General features: G+C 55.0%; 2 protein-coding genes across 3 annotated transcripts in view; one reads left to right on the plus strand and one right to left on the minus strand.

Annotated features, from left to right (window-relative positions):
* CUNH1orf50 (chromosome unknown C1orf50 homolog) overlaps positions 1-10,042 on the minus strand; it is a 348,220-nt gene extending 338,178 nt beyond the window's left edge. Inside the window, exons 1-4 of one of the 2 annotated variants that reach the window (XR_010622330.1) lie at positions 9,905-10,042; positions 8,944-9,030; positions 7,782-7,913; positions 6,673-7,140 (exon numbers count right to left, since the gene is read on the minus strand). Coding sequence is in view for 1 of the 2 variants with exons in the window: in XM_065738208.1 (XP_065594280.1) it covers positions 6,958-7,140; positions 7,782-7,913; positions 8,944-9,030; positions 9,905-10,042 (540 nt within the window). In the remaining variant the exon portion in view is untranslated. Of the gene's footprint in view, positions 1-5,957; positions 7,141-7,781; positions 7,914-8,943; positions 9,031-9,904 lie in introns of those variants that run through there. The other variant, XM_065738208.1, reaches the window with a different exon arrangement.
* A 197-nt stretch (positions 10,043-10,239) lies between these two features.
* On the plus strand, positions 10,240-16,289 carry P3H1 (prolyl 3-hydroxylase 1). Its single transcript, XM_065738199.1, has 15 exons — positions 10,240-10,665; positions 11,128-11,280; positions 11,510-11,699; positions 12,216-12,347; positions 13,187-13,326; positions 13,481-13,570; positions 13,674-13,726; positions 14,018-14,139; positions 14,234-14,361; positions 14,448-14,543; positions 14,617-14,767; positions 15,039-15,156; positions 15,307-15,382; positions 15,534-15,674; positions 15,758-16,289. The coding sequence occupies exons 1-15, from the start codon at positions 10,240-10,242 to the stop codon at positions 15,899-15,901; spliced, it is 2,160 nt and encodes a 719-aa protein (XP_065594271.1). The 3' UTR covers positions 15,902-16,289.
* Positions 16,290-17,004: the final 715 nt, after the last annotated feature.

A 17,004-nucleotide genomic window follows, 5' to 3' on the forward strand; every position in this document is an offset into this window, starting at 1 on the left:
CTAGCTCTTGGTATTCTCTTCACAAAACCACTGTTTTAAAAGTCAGTACCTCTCAATAAAATGTCACTTCACTGATGAGGAAACAGTCAAAACACTGTTCTGAAGCTTTAAGACAAAATTCATGTCATGAAACTCAAAAGGAAGGTTACAAAGATCAATTATAAGACAACAAGGTTGAAACTCTCTTTTCTGGTATTCATTAATACTGTATACCTAGAATTAAGTACACAAACTCCATGCTTTCATCCCATGTTAATGCTGAAGGAACTACCACCAGAACCCAGGACGCCTTGCCTCAATACACTTTCCCTCACTTCTTTTGCCTTCTGGTCATGTTGGCCACTTACCTTCACGCAGGCAGAGGTGCAGCAAGAGCTGCAACAATCTGTCAAGGCAGCTGGTAGCTCTGACAGAGCACCTGCAGGGAGATGTACCTGTGCCAGGTTTCAGCCCCAAGAAGGACGTGGGCAGAAGCCTGTCTGACATCTCTCACAGTTATCCCTTCTGATGAAAACCCTCTGCTTTAATGGTACCAGCTATTCTAAGTGTGGTTTGAATGAAGCCACCTGATTCAGTGAGGATAGGATGCAGTATGGCTAAGTTAAATTCCTTTCAGACCACAGCATGAAGGTCATTTCATTGCTTTTTGTTATGTGTTAAAACCTAAAATACTGCTTCATGTGCATTCCAGCATAATGGGGTAACAGAATCCACAGCAAAAGCCCACAGCACACTACGTGTGTAAAGAGAGTTCCTGCTAGAGTACAAGAAACCCACACCACCTCCATTCAATCCGACAGCACCTCCATCTTTGCTGCTTTTTTTCCCCTCAGAAACTGAACCTCGAGGATAATTACATCCCCCTACAATCCCTCCTGAAGGGCTATCGCAGTAAAGCTTGGATGACAGAAATTCATCAACACAGCTAAAGCTGGGCTGTGTGATGATGCCACAGCAAGCAGGCAGAGGATTGAGGGGGTTGAAGTGTGCAAGGCTGTAGATGACTGAAAGCTGTGGCACTCATTAGTATGAAAGGTACCACCAAAACTGCAGTGATGCATATTCAGCATATCCTACAAGTTCTCTGAAGCTGGAACCCAACTACATCCATGTGCTGCATTAACTCCGAAGCCTGTAGCACAACAGATAACTTCCGAAAAGATTTCAATTAAGATGCCCCAGCTGTCCATGCTCATAAGACTTGGAAATGCTTTGCAGTACAATTGCATTTTAACTAGAAGGAGCTTTCTTATCAAGATTAGCAAACATCACGCTGCACTCAACACCAACTTCTCAAATGTTTCATGGGCAAGTAAAAGCACAGTTGCACTCTCACCAGGAGAGAAACCCACAGGTTTCAGTTGGGCACCATTTCCTTTTACTAGCACCTCCACTGCTGTGAAGTACCTGAAATATTAACACTTCAACTGCTCCAGGGCCTTCACAACTTTTCTGCTTAAAAATAAAAACACAACAAACTCCCATCTGGCCATCAGTCTTCAGCAAACAATCCCAAAACAGGATATACACTGATAGCAAGCATCAGGCATGGGCCATGAATAACCAAGATCAAAGTATGCAAATATAATGATTTAGATTTCTGCCTAAAACACACTGGCAAATCACAAATGTGTTTTATCTTGCATCACAGTATTTTATTCCTCACCAAGACTTAAAAACGTTTCTCCTCATTACTGAAGCATGTAAGGAGTAAACAGACTGAACAAAGAATCATTTCACAACAATATATTGATTCAACTCATACGCACATCTGCATTACCTGCTTCAGATGAATATTTGCCCACACTGTGGGCATATAATTCTTCACTAACAAGCAACAGTTCACAAACCAGAACAACGTATTTTCCATGTAGATACCTGAATACAAAGGCTTTTATTATTTCAACTTGTTTCTGTGCAAGAGTATCTTGCTAACCAGCAGAGCCAAGCTCCAAGTGCTTTACTGACTTAGTCCCAGCAGTAACATTAGAAGCTTGACCTGGGTTTTAATTACTCTTCTAAAAAAAGGCCGTTTGGGGGTGCTCCAATTTAACATTTTGAAAAAAGGCAGCTAGCACCTCCTTTCACACTCACAGACAGTCAGACTGAAATACTTTTGCCTACACACCTAACACAGCCTCTCATCCAGGCCGTGCCTTTGCAGTGCTCCATCAGAGCACGGCAGCAGGGCTGTGCTGGCTCTGCAGCACCCAGGCAGACGGGGCAGGCACCATTCTGCAACCCTCCCAAGCAAAGGTTTCACAACGAGGGTCGAGCGTCCCACTGTTGCCACCAGCTGCCAAGTTCCACTCACTTATAGAAAAAGCGACTATCGAAGAAGCATTAAAATACACCGCACTTCACACATCTCACCTCCAAAATGAAAGAGAAGCGCCCACCCACAGCAACCCTCCAAGCACAGCCGCCAAGAACCAACCACAGCTACGGGACGGTGGATGAGCCAGCACCTGGGCGAGACAAAAGCCGGGGAGCGCCTCCCAGCTCTTTCTAGGAGGAGGAAAGGAGGGAAGGAAGAGTTTCGCGGCGCCCACAGCGAAGCACACACCCGCGCTGCGCCTCGGAACCACATCGCAGCTGGGCGTCGCTCCCGGAAGAAGCAGAGGCCCAACCTGCGGCACCGACCTCCGGCTTCCCCTGCTCCCGAGGGCGGCAGCGCGGGGCTCGCAGCCGGAGGGCCCTCCGCTTCCTGCCGAGCGCGGGGCACGGATGGGGGCCGCCCCCCCCCCTTGACACACCTCGGCCCCGCTCGGCGAAGGCGGGGGAGGCCCCACACGCACCGCAGCCCCACGGAGCGCGGCTCGCACGCAGCCGACTCCCGGCCCAGCTCGCCTACCCCTCCGTGCCTCCCGCCGCGCTGTGGGAGCTGCGGGCCGCGGCACAGGGCAGCCCGCACAGCTCCGGAGCGGCCGCTCACCTCAGCAGTCTCCGCCGGGCGTTGGCGGTTCGCTGCGGGGTCTCCTCGGCTTGAGGCGCAGGGGCACGCTGCTCGTGACGTCATCACGCAGAGGCGGGCGTGGACCTTTCTGATGTGACGTCATCGCGTAGGGCGGTGCGGTCCTTTGGTGCGGAGCGGCGCCGCGCGCGCACCCCTTAAGTCCCCGCAGGGTTGGGGCCTCCACCGATCCCCTGGGCTGCCGGTTCCAGTGCTCGACTGGTATCACTACACCAGCCAACGCTAAGGGAAACACACTTAATGTGATGTTAGACGCATTTAACTGAGCGATACCGCTTTCACAAAGCTAATGGACAACAAAACGCTGGTGATAAGCTAAACATCCTTTATCTGCTCAAAAGCCCAGTGTATCGATCTAAGTCAGCATGGGGACCCTTTCCACTGTGTTACTCTGAATCTGCCAACCTGGAATAAAATAAGAGGAAGGCAACGTGTGGCCATGGGAGGAAGGCTGCTTACCTCATCTCTGAGGGTCCTGAGACCCCCACTCAGAATCACGGAGCATTTGTGAGGAGGTGTGGCGATATGATCTGGGGAGTCAACACTGAACACACATATACTGACCATGAAACCTTTTGCACATGTAACACGCATAACGAAGGTCTTTTGTTCAACGTATGTGTGGTTAGGGTAAAGATATCCCCTCATGCATCTGACATAAGTAAAGAGTGCTCACCCACCAACACCACACTGGAGTTAATGAGCTCATTCCCAAATTTTGGATCTGCTCTCCAGTGGGGCTGCATGAGGGGAGGGGGTAGGGAAAGGTTCTGCCCCAGAGGGCGGCGGGCATAGCCCCAAGCTGACAAAACTCAGGGAGCGTTGGCTCACTCAGACATAGCTCTCACACACAGGGTTTGAGAAGCAGGAGCCAAAAAGCAGCCTTCCTGGCTGAAAGAGAAAACTCATTTAGATCAATTGAATTCTTAAAAGCCAGGAAGACCTGCTAGGCTTGTCGTGCAGCTCAGGAAGGCAAAGCGTTAGCAGCAAGAAGCCTGCGGTGCTGCCCTGCAGTGGGCAGCTGAAAACCTACCAACCAGGCTGAAAAGCCCTCTGCCCCTCTGATTTTGCCCGTGGTGCCCAGCCCTGTTCTGTGCCCACAGAACAGACAAAATGCAAAAAGCCAAAGGAGCCGTAATGATTTTAGTACATCAGGGAGATGTTTCCTGCGCTCTCAGTCCCATCAAATCATTAATAAACTCATCAGTCAGGATTGAAAGAAGACAACAAGGCTCACATCAGCAAACATCAGCTCCAGGGAGCAGGTATCTGCCCATCCAAAGACAGAGCAAAACCACTCTGCCAAGCGCTAATGGCATCAGAAGCACATCTACATCTTCTCCCACAGACTGTCCTTCCCTGGGGCTTTTGGAGAGAACCATTGTTTTCACATCCACTATTGCCCTGAGTGCTCATCGAAGAGCAAGGGGGAGAAATGTTTTCAAAATATCGTGACTGAGTGGATACCTACCCACAGCCAATGCTTCCAGAGCCAGCAACTGCACTGTGCCATCCCTGCTGACTGCAGCAGCACTGCTTCAAAAGGAGGAAGGGCTGTTTGCAGAGCTCTGCTCCTTGTTGCAACCAGTTTTACATAGAAAACAACGACACGCAAAATTTCCCATGTCACTGAGTCCATTCTCAGCTCTGGAAAGCCAGTGACCTCAGATGGAAAAACATTAAATTAAACTTTGGGTGCATACAGAAGTGACCACGAATGGAAACAGAGGTCTCAAAGGAGGAGAGTGACTCTTAACCTTTTTGTACAGAAGATGAAACAGCCTCTGGTTTCCTTCCCTCCCAGTGAATGCAGCCTGGCATACCCTCAGAAACTGCAGTGGCAGGAGAGGGTCTCTTTTAAAAAGCCCCATTGTTCCTTGCTATGGTTTAAGCAGAAGTACAACATGAAAAATTTCCCCAGACTCACAGAATCACACACTCACAAACACCTGCTGCCTTGTTCACTCCTCACCCAGATGTTTGTTTCTCTAGGAAGAGAAGAGGGCACACATTCGCCCAAATGAAAGGCGTGAGAAGTGTGCAGGGGCAAGCAGAGGCTGACTCCTCACCCATGGACAGCCCAGGGTACTCCTCTCTCTTGTGCAGCATCTCACTGACTCCTCCCAGCTGCTGTTCAGTGCCTTGTTCCTGATGAAATTCCCACCCTATTGATCCAAAAATACATTAAGGCTTTGGACAGGCTGAACCAAGCAGAGGCACTCACAAGCCCAGGAGCATGCAGAGAACCCTCCACAAGCTCCCCTGGTGGCTTTGCCAGCACTGTCTCCTCTGTTCTCCTGCAATTAATACCTTACATGATGCTGGAGCAGAAATGCATCCTGAGCTGCAAGTGCCATGTTCCACCTTACTGCCACCAGCTCCATCCCTGCCTGTTTTGCACAGGATGGGTCACTCAGCTCTGCAGTGGTGCCTCTGCCTTTTCTCCCTGCCTGCAGCAGAGAGAGCACCATGATGCAATGCCACACTTGCTGCAAGCTCCTTGCTTGTTGGGGACACAGAACTGACAGGCAGGACCCTGCAAGGTGGGTATCACATGGTTAGGATGAAGAAGTATGTTACAGCAAACCTCCAAAGAGCAGAGTGACAGGAGAATCTAGAAGAGGCATTTGTGCTCACTGAACTGCAAGTCTGACATAGAAGATCCCTCTAGCCAGCAGAAACATGCTGGCACAGAGCACCAGCTCTCCGTGACACGCAGCTGCCACTCGAGCAACAAGTGCTGGCACCCAGAGGAATTGCAGCAGGGCAGCAGAGAGCTATAGGACACAGGGTCAGAAGCCTTTGCTGGAGATGTGAAATCCTGTCAAAGTCCAACATCAGAAATCACAAGCTGCAAAGGACAAAGGCTGCAGACATCACCCTAGTCCCCTTGTGCATTAGCACACGGTTCTTAACGATGGGAATCAGACAAAACTGGGGCAGGAATACCTTCTTCCCAGAGGAGCATAAATCACACATGAAGGTCTCTGATGTTGCTGTAATTAGTACTACAGTAAAGCCCATGCAGTAATTAACTTTCTCCCTTCCAATTTAAGATTTAATAACATGCAGTAAAATAAGACCTGAGGTGATAAAACAAGCAGCAAAAAAAAAAATCACCCTATCAAATTAGGCACTTCTGACTTGATAAGGAATTAATTATACCCTGGTCTAATAATAACAACACATTGCTTTTCATTTGCCCAGTGCTCTAAGTGAGGGAGGGTGCGCTGGGAAATGCTGCTCCAGAAGTCCTGTGCTGACTCTGAGAAGATTTCTGCCAGCCACAGAGAAGCACAGTGGGAGGGGCTGACAGCACTGGAACAGGAGAAGCCTAGCACATACAAGGTGCAGGTGAGCTGAGGGTGACCTGGGAGAATCCAGTGCTGCAGAATCCCCATCTTCAGGTCTCAAGCCTGGCACCAAAACCCCCTCTGCTGCAGGGCAAGGGCCAGCAGGAGCACTACTGGGTCCAAGATGAACAAATCCACTTAGAAAGGGAACAAGGAACAACAGACCTCTTTGCATGCGACTTTGACCACCCTTCCCAGGCCACAGGGCTTCCTAAATGTGTGTGTTGTAATGAGGGCCAAAATCCAGGCTTGAAATCACTACCTGCCACACACAGTCCCAGTGAGGTATGCCAGAGCCAGATGGGTAGGACATATTTTATAGCACTATCAATCTGCCCCAAGCACATTTGCTTTTTTGCCCCAAGTCCTTTTGAAATGACTCCATCTGATATCATCTGCCTCTTGTTACAGCTTGGCATAAGTCAAAGAAATAAGTTGCTTGATTACTAGAAAATCCAGTAAGACTGAATTCAGAATTAGTCTCATTAAAGCGAAGAGCAAGTACTGGCAGTATCAGCATTTCCATTTCTTGGTCTCTTTTCCTTGCCCTGCCTTTGGCAACGCTCAGGCACTGCCTGTCCTCAGGCAGTAGCTCTGCTAAGAGGTCCTGTATGGCCACCACACTTTGCATCACTTGGTGAGGCCCTGGAAGTTGGGCTCTGTACACGGGGGGAGCGCTGCCTGCCGGCTCAGCAGCTTGTCCAAGATGTTTATTTCAGCATCTCGTCGCTCAATGTCCTCAAATGGCGTCCAGGACATGTCGTGCTGGAGCTTATAGGCACCGAGAAACTCATGGGGGCTGGTTCCCCACTCCTGGAAGAGAAAGGACAGATATACATTGCTACTGGGTATCCCTTGGAGCCCAACTGTGCTATCAGTCTCTCAGCGTCCCTGCCCAGTCTGGTGTGCCCCACCTTCAAGGCAGTTCCAGCTACACAAATGTCCCACTTTCTAACCTAAATAAGATTGACTACACTGAGTCTGAGACCAATCAAGGCACAGTACAGTGCTGCCGACACAGTATCACTCTGCAGAGCTCCTCTACCTTGCTCATTGCTGCTTTCTGAAGTCTTCACCCTGCACAGAAGACACTTCCAACACCAACTCAAGAGGAGTCATAGAAACAAAACACCAAACTGCAAACCATCTCAATCCTTGGGCTAAAGCACCTGAGAAAACTGCTGCCAACAACCACAGCAGACAGGGAAGGCCCAGAGCACGTTTGCACTTTGCTGCTTTCAGAAAAAGAACTGCAGAGGCTGAATTCAGGTCTACCTGTCTAAGACACTGCCCACCTTAGATCAGCAGATAACTTGGACCGAGAAACCCAACTGAGCACAGGTCTGTGAATGGCTCCATCAAGCTAGTGCTTTTGTCAGAGTTCTGTAAGTGCCCAAGTACCACAGATTCTGTCTTTTCCCCTCCCTGCTTCCTCAGAGGCTGTTGCCACATACCTTAGGGGACAGGATGGAGAAGTACTTTTGGCCACTCTCCCTCCTGTACAAGTAATAAATGTTTCCTGGCTTCTTCACTAAGTTGCAGGCCACATGGTGCAGGTCAGCATCCCTGTTAGCATCTTCCAAGACCTAAAAACAAACTTAACATTTCCACACTTGAAATATAACTGAGTACTTACTTCTCATAACTTGTACACACGCTTTTGTGTGTAAGTGCCACAGGGCTCTGCCCCCCCAGCACAGCTCTTGCTTTATCCCATCACCTGCCCCAGGAAGCAGATGCTTTCCAAAGACATTTACTTTTTTCAAGTTTCCTTTGCTGAGCTGCACTATGGGTCTCCTGCACCCCTCCACAGAGGTGCAGATACCTCCAAACAGCAGCAAACTCTTCACAACCCTAGGTTCACCTCTGCCCCTGGCCCCACCACGGGCTGGAGTCATTCCTTGTCTCCACAGCCAGACCTTGGGGACTCCCCTACTGAAGTAACCTGGGGAAGAGACAGGAAACACAGGTGAACTCAGCTCCCCAGCTGCAGCTCTTAACAATCACATGATGTAATTGCCTTGATGTCAGTAGGCCAGTTGCAGTCTTTTCTCAGTCCTTTCTCAGTCCATAATTTGTTTTTAGTTCTATGATCCCACACGCAGGGGCGAAGATGGAATGCAAGAGGACCGCTGAGTACTGCTAGGTTGACAGCCAGGACCGACTGCTGTGGCATCTGAGCTGGGACAAACTCAAAAGCTGACACACAACCAAACCTCAGTGCAAAACTCATCTTCTCCCAAGGGCTTGAATTCACCTCAAAGTGACCAGCCACAGCCACGCTGTCACTCTGCTGCACCAGCTCCTCCTGGAAGCACACACTAGGGTGACAGGAGTTTTCTGTCAAAGCCACCACTGACATCCCGGCTGCTGTGGACTGGACATCCTCTGAAATGACTCAGTGCACCTGACAGAAGCCCACCCTGATATGCAGAGTAAGGCAAAGCCCCCAAAACATCCCCCTTGTCCCCAGCTGACATCAGACAGTGAACCCTGGCTGTTATCCTCCTGAATCTTCTCTACTTGGCTTCAGGCCCACAGCTTCTCCCAAATGCCTAGCAGCCAAGTAAAAGTGAACCTTCCCTGTTTCTTTTCTGTCACAGGATGCATCCTCACCTTCCGAGCCTGCTCCTGCAAGCACCGGATCTGCTCAGCAATGACAGTCAGCTTGTTGCAGGCGTTGGCTCGAACAAACTCATCTGCCTGCAAGAGACAAAGGGGCTGGTGAGGACAAAGGCAGACAGGGCCTTATGGACATTTCTAAACTGGAGAAGTGATGGTTGCATCCTTGCATTAACAGAGGCCTAACAGAAGCTGCACAGGGAGTTCTGAGCCCCCCAGCACTCTGTGCCTGGTGGGGGGACACCACAGCACCGCCAGACAGCAGGGTGACAGCTGCAGAGGACAGAGGCACCACTGACAGATGGGCAGCAGGACAGAGATGGCCCAAGAAGCAGTGGGATGCACTGAGAGACGGCAGAAGGATCTATGGGGAGATGTTTGGAGGGCATAAAGAAGAGCAGGAGGACATGCTGGGGTGGGCAGGAAGGCACTGAGTGGGACAGCAGGGCATACAGGGATGCACTGGGGAAGCTCTGGAGGAATGCCAGGATCCACTGGAGCATCCATAAGGTCATTTCTACCCTGAAATGTTCCATGACCCTCTTCCAAGGTAGCAGGCAGCAGCACATAGCTGGGGCAACAGGGCATACAGGGATACACAGGTAGGGTGCAGCAGGACACACTGGGAGGGAGGCACAAGGACGGGCAGTGAGGCATTAAGAGGGACAGCGCAGCATACAGGGATGCACTGGAGGGAGCAGCAAAAACCACTGGGAGGCACTGGAACCACAGTGGGACCCACAGGAGTACATCACATAGAGCTGGGAGGCATCGGAGCACCCGGGGCGGTGGGGACAGGGTCGAACCTGCAAGGCTCCTCCAACCCGCGGCTTTCCGTGACCCTACGGCACGGCGAGAGGCACCGGCACACAGCGGGGACAACGGGGCGGTGCTGCCTCGGTACGCTGCCGGGAAGCAGCAGGACATCGGGTGTCCGCACAGCTCCGGCCCTCACCTGCTGCACCTGCCGGGCCAGCACCACCAAGTCCCCCGGGTCCCCGACGCGGGCGGCCCGCCCGACGCTGCCCTCCACCAAGGCCAAAGCTGGGCCCGCACCGCCACCACCGCCATCCTCCCCTCCCGCCGCCGCCATAACCGAACTCGCACCGCCCCTTCCGCTCAAGGAGGAACTTCCGTCGTGGGCGTGGCCACCACCAAGGGGCGGGGCTTAAAGTCGGCGTGAGTGCGTACAGGGCGTGGTTATAAAGCAAGGGGCGTGGCTACGGGCAGGGGCGTGGCTACGGGCAGGGGGCGTGGCCTGGCGCGAAGCCGGGACCCGCAGGCTCGGCCATGGCGCTGCTGCTGCCGCTGCTGCCGCTGCTGGCCTGGGCGGCGGGACCGCCGGAGCACTCCGAGCCGCCGCTGCCGGCCGAGCCCCCGGACGCGCTCTTCGCTGCCGGCGCCGAAGCGTACGCACGGGGGGACTGGCCCGGCGTGGTGCTGCAGATGGAGCGGGCGCTGCGGGCCCGCGCCGCTATCCGCGCTCGGTCGGTTGGGTGCCGCCTGCGCTGCTCCAATGCCACCGCGGTGGTACCGGCGGAGGGGCTCGAGCCGGCTCTCCGCGATCTGCTGTTCTTTCGGGGGCTGCTGCGGCGTGCCGCCTGCCTCCGGGGCTGCGGGCCCACCCAGCCCTCCCGGTACCGCCTGGGTGAGGAGCTGGAGCGAGAGTTCCGCAAGCGGACCCCCTACAACTACCTCCAGGTCGCCTACTTCAAGGTACGGCCCCGAAGGAGATGAGATCCCGGCGTGGAGGGGGGGGGAGATCGGGGAGGGGTCCGGAGGTGCGATCCGACCGCAGTGGAACCCGCGAGCGGAGGGGCGGGCGGGGAGGAGCCGGGCTGCGGGGATGGAGTGATGCTGGGGGACGGGGAGGCGGCCCCGGGCCCTCCTCCCATCCCTCCCCTGCTCCCCCCGCAGTGCCACGTCGGGGCCTGGCTGGGGCCTGCCGCACCCGGGGTGGGTGGGGAGAAACCGTCCACACCCCCACACGCGCCCGGTACTGGGACCCACGTACTCAGTACTGGCATCCCACACCCTGTGCTGGGACCCCCACACCCAATACTGAGCCGTTATGGGGTCTGGGGGGAAACGTGCTCACTCGGGATAGCCAGAGCCCTCTGTATCTGGAGAAGCCCCTCCAACTGGGGTCCCTCACCCACACTTTTTGCCCTCCCCCAGATCAATAAGGTGGCGAAGGCCGTGGCAGCAGCCCACACCTTCTTTGTAGCCAACCCCGAGCATGTGGAGATGAAGCAGAACCTGGAGTATTACCAGATGATGGCGGGCGTCAAGGAGTCCGACTTCGCTGACCTGGAGGCCAGGCCCCACATGGTGGGTGCCCCATCCTCGGGCCGTGTTTTCCCCCAAAACTGCATTCTGTTGGCTGGGAACGTGGCAGCACTCCTAAAATACCTGCCCAGGGCTGGGTGTGGGGAGGGGGAGTCTGGCTGCGGGCTCAGCAAGTGTACAGTGCTGCCGTGCCTTGGTGTCTAGGGCTCTAGGGTTGTACGAGGGGGCACCGGGCAGCCTCGTGCTCACGGCTCTGCCCGGATCCCTGCAGGCCGCGTTCCGCCTGGGTGTCAGGTTCTACAGCGAGGAGCGGCCGGCCGCCGCCGCGCTGCACCTGGAGGAGGCGCTGCAGGAGTACTTGGTGGCGGACGCGGAGTGCCGTGCGCTCTGCGAGGGGCCCTACGACTATGAAGGCTACAACTACCTGGAGTACAACGCAGACCTGTTCCAGGCCGTGACAGGTGGGAGCGCCTGGGCAAAGCCCCGAGGGGTGCGTTGGGACCAAAATTCCCTGTGGGGTGAGCGCACCTCTCATGCAGGCCCTGGCACTGCTGCCCTGAGAGCTGTGAGTGGCCCATCCCTGGCGGTGCCCAAGGCTGCGGATGGGACCAGGGGCAATCTGAGCTGGTGGGGGGGCAACCATCCTGGGGGAGGGGGTTTGGATCTGCGTGACCTTTCAAGTCTCCTCCAATCTAAGCCATTCTGTGGTCCCCATAGATTTCATTTGGAGGAATGCTGCCCACGACCCCCTCCCCATTTCTAGAGGGATCTGGAGAAGGGGTCACCATGGCATGGGGCTGGGAGGCTGAGGTTGGACAGGAGGAAGACTTCCTTCATGGATGTGACACCAGTCACATGGCAGTGTGGACCAGCCCTGAGGGTGTCTATAGTGCTGCAAGCAGGTGGTTGGAGCAGGGGTCCCCGAGGTCCCATCCACCACATCACCATGCAGCAATATGGGATCTTTTCTCCACCAGATCACTACATGCAGGTGCTGAGCTGCAAGCAGGGCTGCATCACAGAGCTCGCCTCGCAGCCTGGCCGGGAGAAGCCCCTGGAGGATTTCCTGCCCTCACATTTCAACTACCTGCAGTTTGCCTACTACAACAGTAAGCAGCTCGTTGCCCCATCCTCCTATGGCCAGGACTCCTGGCACTGCTCTCATCAACACTGACATCATGCTCTGGGTGTAAAGGCTCATGGACAGCAGGAGCCTTAGGAGAGCTGTGTCTTACTGCCCTCGGTTACAGCGAGCCTCCGTGCTGCTTAAATGCCAAATTCCTGTGCAGCTTCACTACAGCCTAGAGAGACTTTTTTTTCCTGCCAGCTTTCCACCTCACATCCAAACAAAAGAGGCATTCTGCCCCTCCAGGAGGGTTTGTTATAACCCAGGCAAATGTATGTTGTCTTTTTTTGTTCTCCTTGTTAGAAAAAAAAAAAATTGAACTATTTCTTTGCAAATTTCCCCAGAAGGATTCAAAAACAAACAGCCAAAGCTGAACTCCAAGAAGCTTGAAAGGATGGAATACTTTATATGAAAGTAGGTCAGAGTGCTTAAGTGGCTTAAAATTGCAGGTTAGTGTGGAAGTAGCTGAGTGTTACTGTCTGGAAATAGGCTTTAAGATACATTTTCCAAGCGTGAAAACCCCAAAGCCAGCAGCACTGATTGCTGTGAGGTGGGAGAGCACGCCGTTACTTTCCCTTTGTGGCAGCAGCTATCTTTGCTTCAGAGTATCTGCCCCTACTTAGAGAGCTTTGCAGAATTAGAGCTTTGCAGAATAAGAGCTTTCTCCCTTGTTTCTCCTGTGCATCCCCATTTACTCCATCCCCTACCAAATTCCCATTGCCCTCCCCGGTCTTTGTCCCAGCAGTGGATTGTTCCTGTGCCAGAGCTGGGCACAGCAAGGCAGGGAGAAGACATGCTGTAACAATTCTGTTCCCTTTCCAGGTGGGAATTACGAGAAAGCAATTGAATGTGCCAAAACATACTTACTCTTCTTCCCAAACGATGAAGTGATGAACCAGAATTTGGCCTATTACACTGCTGTCCTGGGAGAAGACCTGGCCAGGCCCATTGAACCCCGAAAAGTGAGTGACCACTGGGACAAGCCAGCGTAGGATGGATTCTGTCCTTTCGGGGCTCCGAGCCCTGGCAGAGGTTTTGTGGGCTGATCTGGGTTGGGTTGCAGTGGCGACAGCAGGCTGGAGGGCTGCCCTGACCCATCCCTCTGCTTCTGCCCAGGAGATCCAGGCATACCGCCAGCGAAGCCTGATGGAGAAGGAGCTGCTCTTCTTCAGCTACGACGTCTTTGGGATCCCATTTGTGGACCCGGTGAGCGGCACCACACCAAGGCTGGTGGCAGCTGGAGGGACGGGGGAAGGGGGTGTGGTATCACAGGCAGATCCTCATCCTGATGCTGTCCTTGTGGCTGCAGGACACCTGGACACCTGAAGAGGTGATACCAAAGAGGCTGCGAGAGAAACAAAAGTGAGTGCTTGGCCAGCTGCCACTGGGGGGGGAGCAACCAACCCGGGGGCATCTCTCTGCCTTCCTGGGGCTCAAGACAGTGGTTGCAGAGGGCTGGGAGGCAGAGCTTGGCCCTTGGGTCACCCGAAGCAGCTCGGGGTAGGGGGTGAGGGCTGTGCTGAGATGACACCTTGGTGCCTTGGGCTTTGTCGGCAGCCCCTAGACGCGACTTGTCCTGTCCTTGCCTTGGCATGCCTTCTTCCCGACTTGGGGACAGTGGGGCTGTGGAGCTGATGGCCACTGTGTGCCCAGGGTGGAGCGGGAGACAGCGGCACGCATCTCCGAGGAGATTGGCAACCTGATGAAGGAGATCGAGACGCTGGTGGAGGAGAAGGCGAAGGAGTCTGCGGAAATGAGCAAGTTCATCCGGGAAGGTGCGGGCAGCTCCAGTCCTGGTGCCAACCTCAAGTCCCTCAGCGCTGCTCCCGTCCCATCCCTATTCCCATCCTGATCCCACGTGTGCCACAGGTGGCCCCTTGGTGTACGAGGGAGCCAGCGTCACCATGAACTCCAAAACCCTGAACGGGTCTCAGCGTGTCGTGGTGGATGGAGTGCTCTCAGCTGAGGAGTGCCGGGAGCTGCAGAGACTCACCAATGTGAGCACGGGGATGAGGGGATGCTGAAGGGTGATGCCTCCTGCGCCTCAGAAATCAGGTGGGATAACATTGGCTGGGCTTTGCAGGCAGCTGCCTCAGCGGGGGATGGCTATCGTGGGAAGACATCACCTCACACCCCCAGTGAGACCTTTTATGGTGTCACCGTCCTGAAGGCCCTCAAGGTTAGTGGGGCTGCGGGTGCCTGGGGCTCCTGCCCTGCTGCAGCTGTGCCCACGTGCTGTCTGTCCCCCACAGCTGGGCCAGGAGGGCAAGGTCCCCCTGCAGAGTGCCCACCTCTACTACAACGTGACGGAGAAGGTGCGGCACATGATGGAGTCCTACTTCCGCCTGGAGGTCCCGCTCCATTTCTCCTACTCACACCTGGTGTGCCGCACGGCCATCGACGGTGAGCACGGCCCCAAAGGACTGGGCTGCAAAGAGAAGCAATGCCCCTCTGCGCAGCACCTTTTCTTCTTTCTGAGAAGGAATTGTTCCTAATATTCGACCTGAGCCTCTCCTGGTGTAACTTGAGGTCATCACCTCTCGTCCTGTTGCTGTTACCTGGGAGCAGCAGTCTAGCCCACCTCGTCCCCGCATGCACACACACAGTGTTTGGGGACAGACCCCGTTCCTGCACGGACAGCAGTACTGATGTACAACCTCTTGTTCCACCCCAGAGAAGCAAGAAGGCCGGAGTGACAACAGCCACGAGGTGCACGTGGACAACTGCATCCTCAACGCGGAGGCCCTGGTGTGCGTGAAGGAACCGCCGGCCTACACCTTCCGGGATTACAGGTACTGAGGTGTCCCCGGGGCTGAGCTTCCCTCCTGAGGCCATTAAGTTTAACAGCCCCCAGCCCGGGTCTCCTGCTTTGTCCTCTTGCTGTGGTGGTGGCTGAGCTGCCTGGAGTGATGGGTGTCGCCTTGTTCCCCTGCTTTCTTTAGTGCCATCCTCTACCTCAACGGGGACTTTGAAGGGGGAGCTTTCTACTTCACGGAGCTGGATGCCAAAACGCAGACTGTAAGTAGCTGGGCTCCGTGGGGCTCCACGCACAGCCCCACTGCCAGGCCTTACTCCATCCCTGGGGAAAGCGTTTTGTGAGCACAGGGTGAATGCGGGTTTGGGGTTGGCTCCCCGTGTCCCCACAGTGCAGCAGGGTTTCTCCTCGCAGGCAGAGGTGCAGCCCCAGTGTGGCCGCGCCGTGGGCTTCTCCTCTGGCTCAGAGAACCCCCACGGGGTGAAGGCTGTGACCAAAGGTCAACGCTGTGCCATTGCTCTCTGGTTCACCCTGGACCCACGGCACAGCGAGCGGGTAAGCACCCCGACCCCACTCCCAGGGCAGCAGGAGGGTTTTTGCCCTCTGTGGAGGGCTGTGACGTGAGCTGTGTCCCACAGGAGCGCGTGCAGGCGGACGATTTGGTGAAGATGCTTTTCAGGACAGAAGAGGTGGATTTGCTGCAGGACACGAGCACGGAGCAGGAGCCAACAGCTGCCACCAGCGCTGCTGGATTGCACGCAGCAGGGAGGGATGAACTGTGACACACTCCCAGCCCTGCCAGGGCCAGCAGCACCACCTCCACACCACTTGGGACTCAGCTGCAGCCACGTGGCTTTGGCTGCTCAGCCCTGGGCTGCAGGCTGGGCCCTGCTTTGTGCTGAGGGATGGAGAGCTCTGTGGCCCCCAGCCCTGCTGCAGAGCTGCCACCAACCTTGAGATGAGCAGCCAGACTTTGAGGGGTGGACAGGGGTGAGGATCATGGGGAAAAGGGAGGGATGTTTTTTAGACTTGAGGACCCAGGGCCATGGTAGCAGTGTGGGGCTGGGAGGGCTGGAGCCACACCAAACGTGCCTTTCTGCTTTGCTCAAGCCCACTCCCCACCACAGCTATTTAAGTGCCTTCTGCAGAGGACTGGTGAATAAAGGTGTCTTTTCCAAGAGCCCAGCTGTGGGTGCATCCTTGCAGCCATCCTGGTGCCCAGACGAGGGCAGCAGCCCTGCACTGCTGGGAGCAGAGGTGCTGGCACAGCATAGCTATCAGTGAGCACAGAGCTGTGGTTTTCTGCCCAGCAGCACTGGCCGTGGGGTTCAGGGGGGAGCAGAGGTCGTTCTCCCACAGCAAAAGCTTTCTGGTTGCACAGCCTGCAGGCTTTGCCCCCAGCTGCTTTAGGACTGCAGCACCCAGGGCAGCGGTGGCAATGCAACCCCTGCATTAACCCCGCAGCATTCCCCAAGAGGGATGCAAATGCTTCGTGTTTGGGGTAGGAGAGACCTGGGGACAGCAGGGGCAGCTCCCCCTGCTATGACACCCACCTCCCCGGCCGGGAGCTCTGCCTTCTCCCTGAACAAGAAGGACATTGAGCAGCAGCCGAACAGGGCAGCGAATTGTCCACGCACCATTACCATAACCATCTGGGGAATGTGAGCTCTGCACGAACAGGCGGAGGGGCCAAAGGGGTCAGTGCCCAGTGCAGGGATGGCAGCAGCAGGAGGATGGTGTCTCCCCATGGGCTCCCTGCTCGCACCCTTGTGCAGGAGCTGCCCGCTGTCCCCTGAGTGTGGAGCTCAGCCTGGGGCAGGGAGCCGGCCCCTGGCGTGAGCTGACTGCTGATGAGATGGTGGTTAACGATTGCCAGGGCAGCCAG

This window comes from Cyrtonyx montezumae, unplaced genomic scaffold, assembly GCF_038088225.1.
Source record: "Cyrtonyx montezumae isolate F1298 unplaced genomic scaffold, pur_monq_1.0 scaffold_21, whole genome shotgun sequence".
In the NCBI taxonomy this organism is placed as follows: domain Eukaryota; kingdom Metazoa; phylum Chordata; class Aves; order Galliformes; family Odontophoridae; genus Cyrtonyx; species Cyrtonyx montezumae.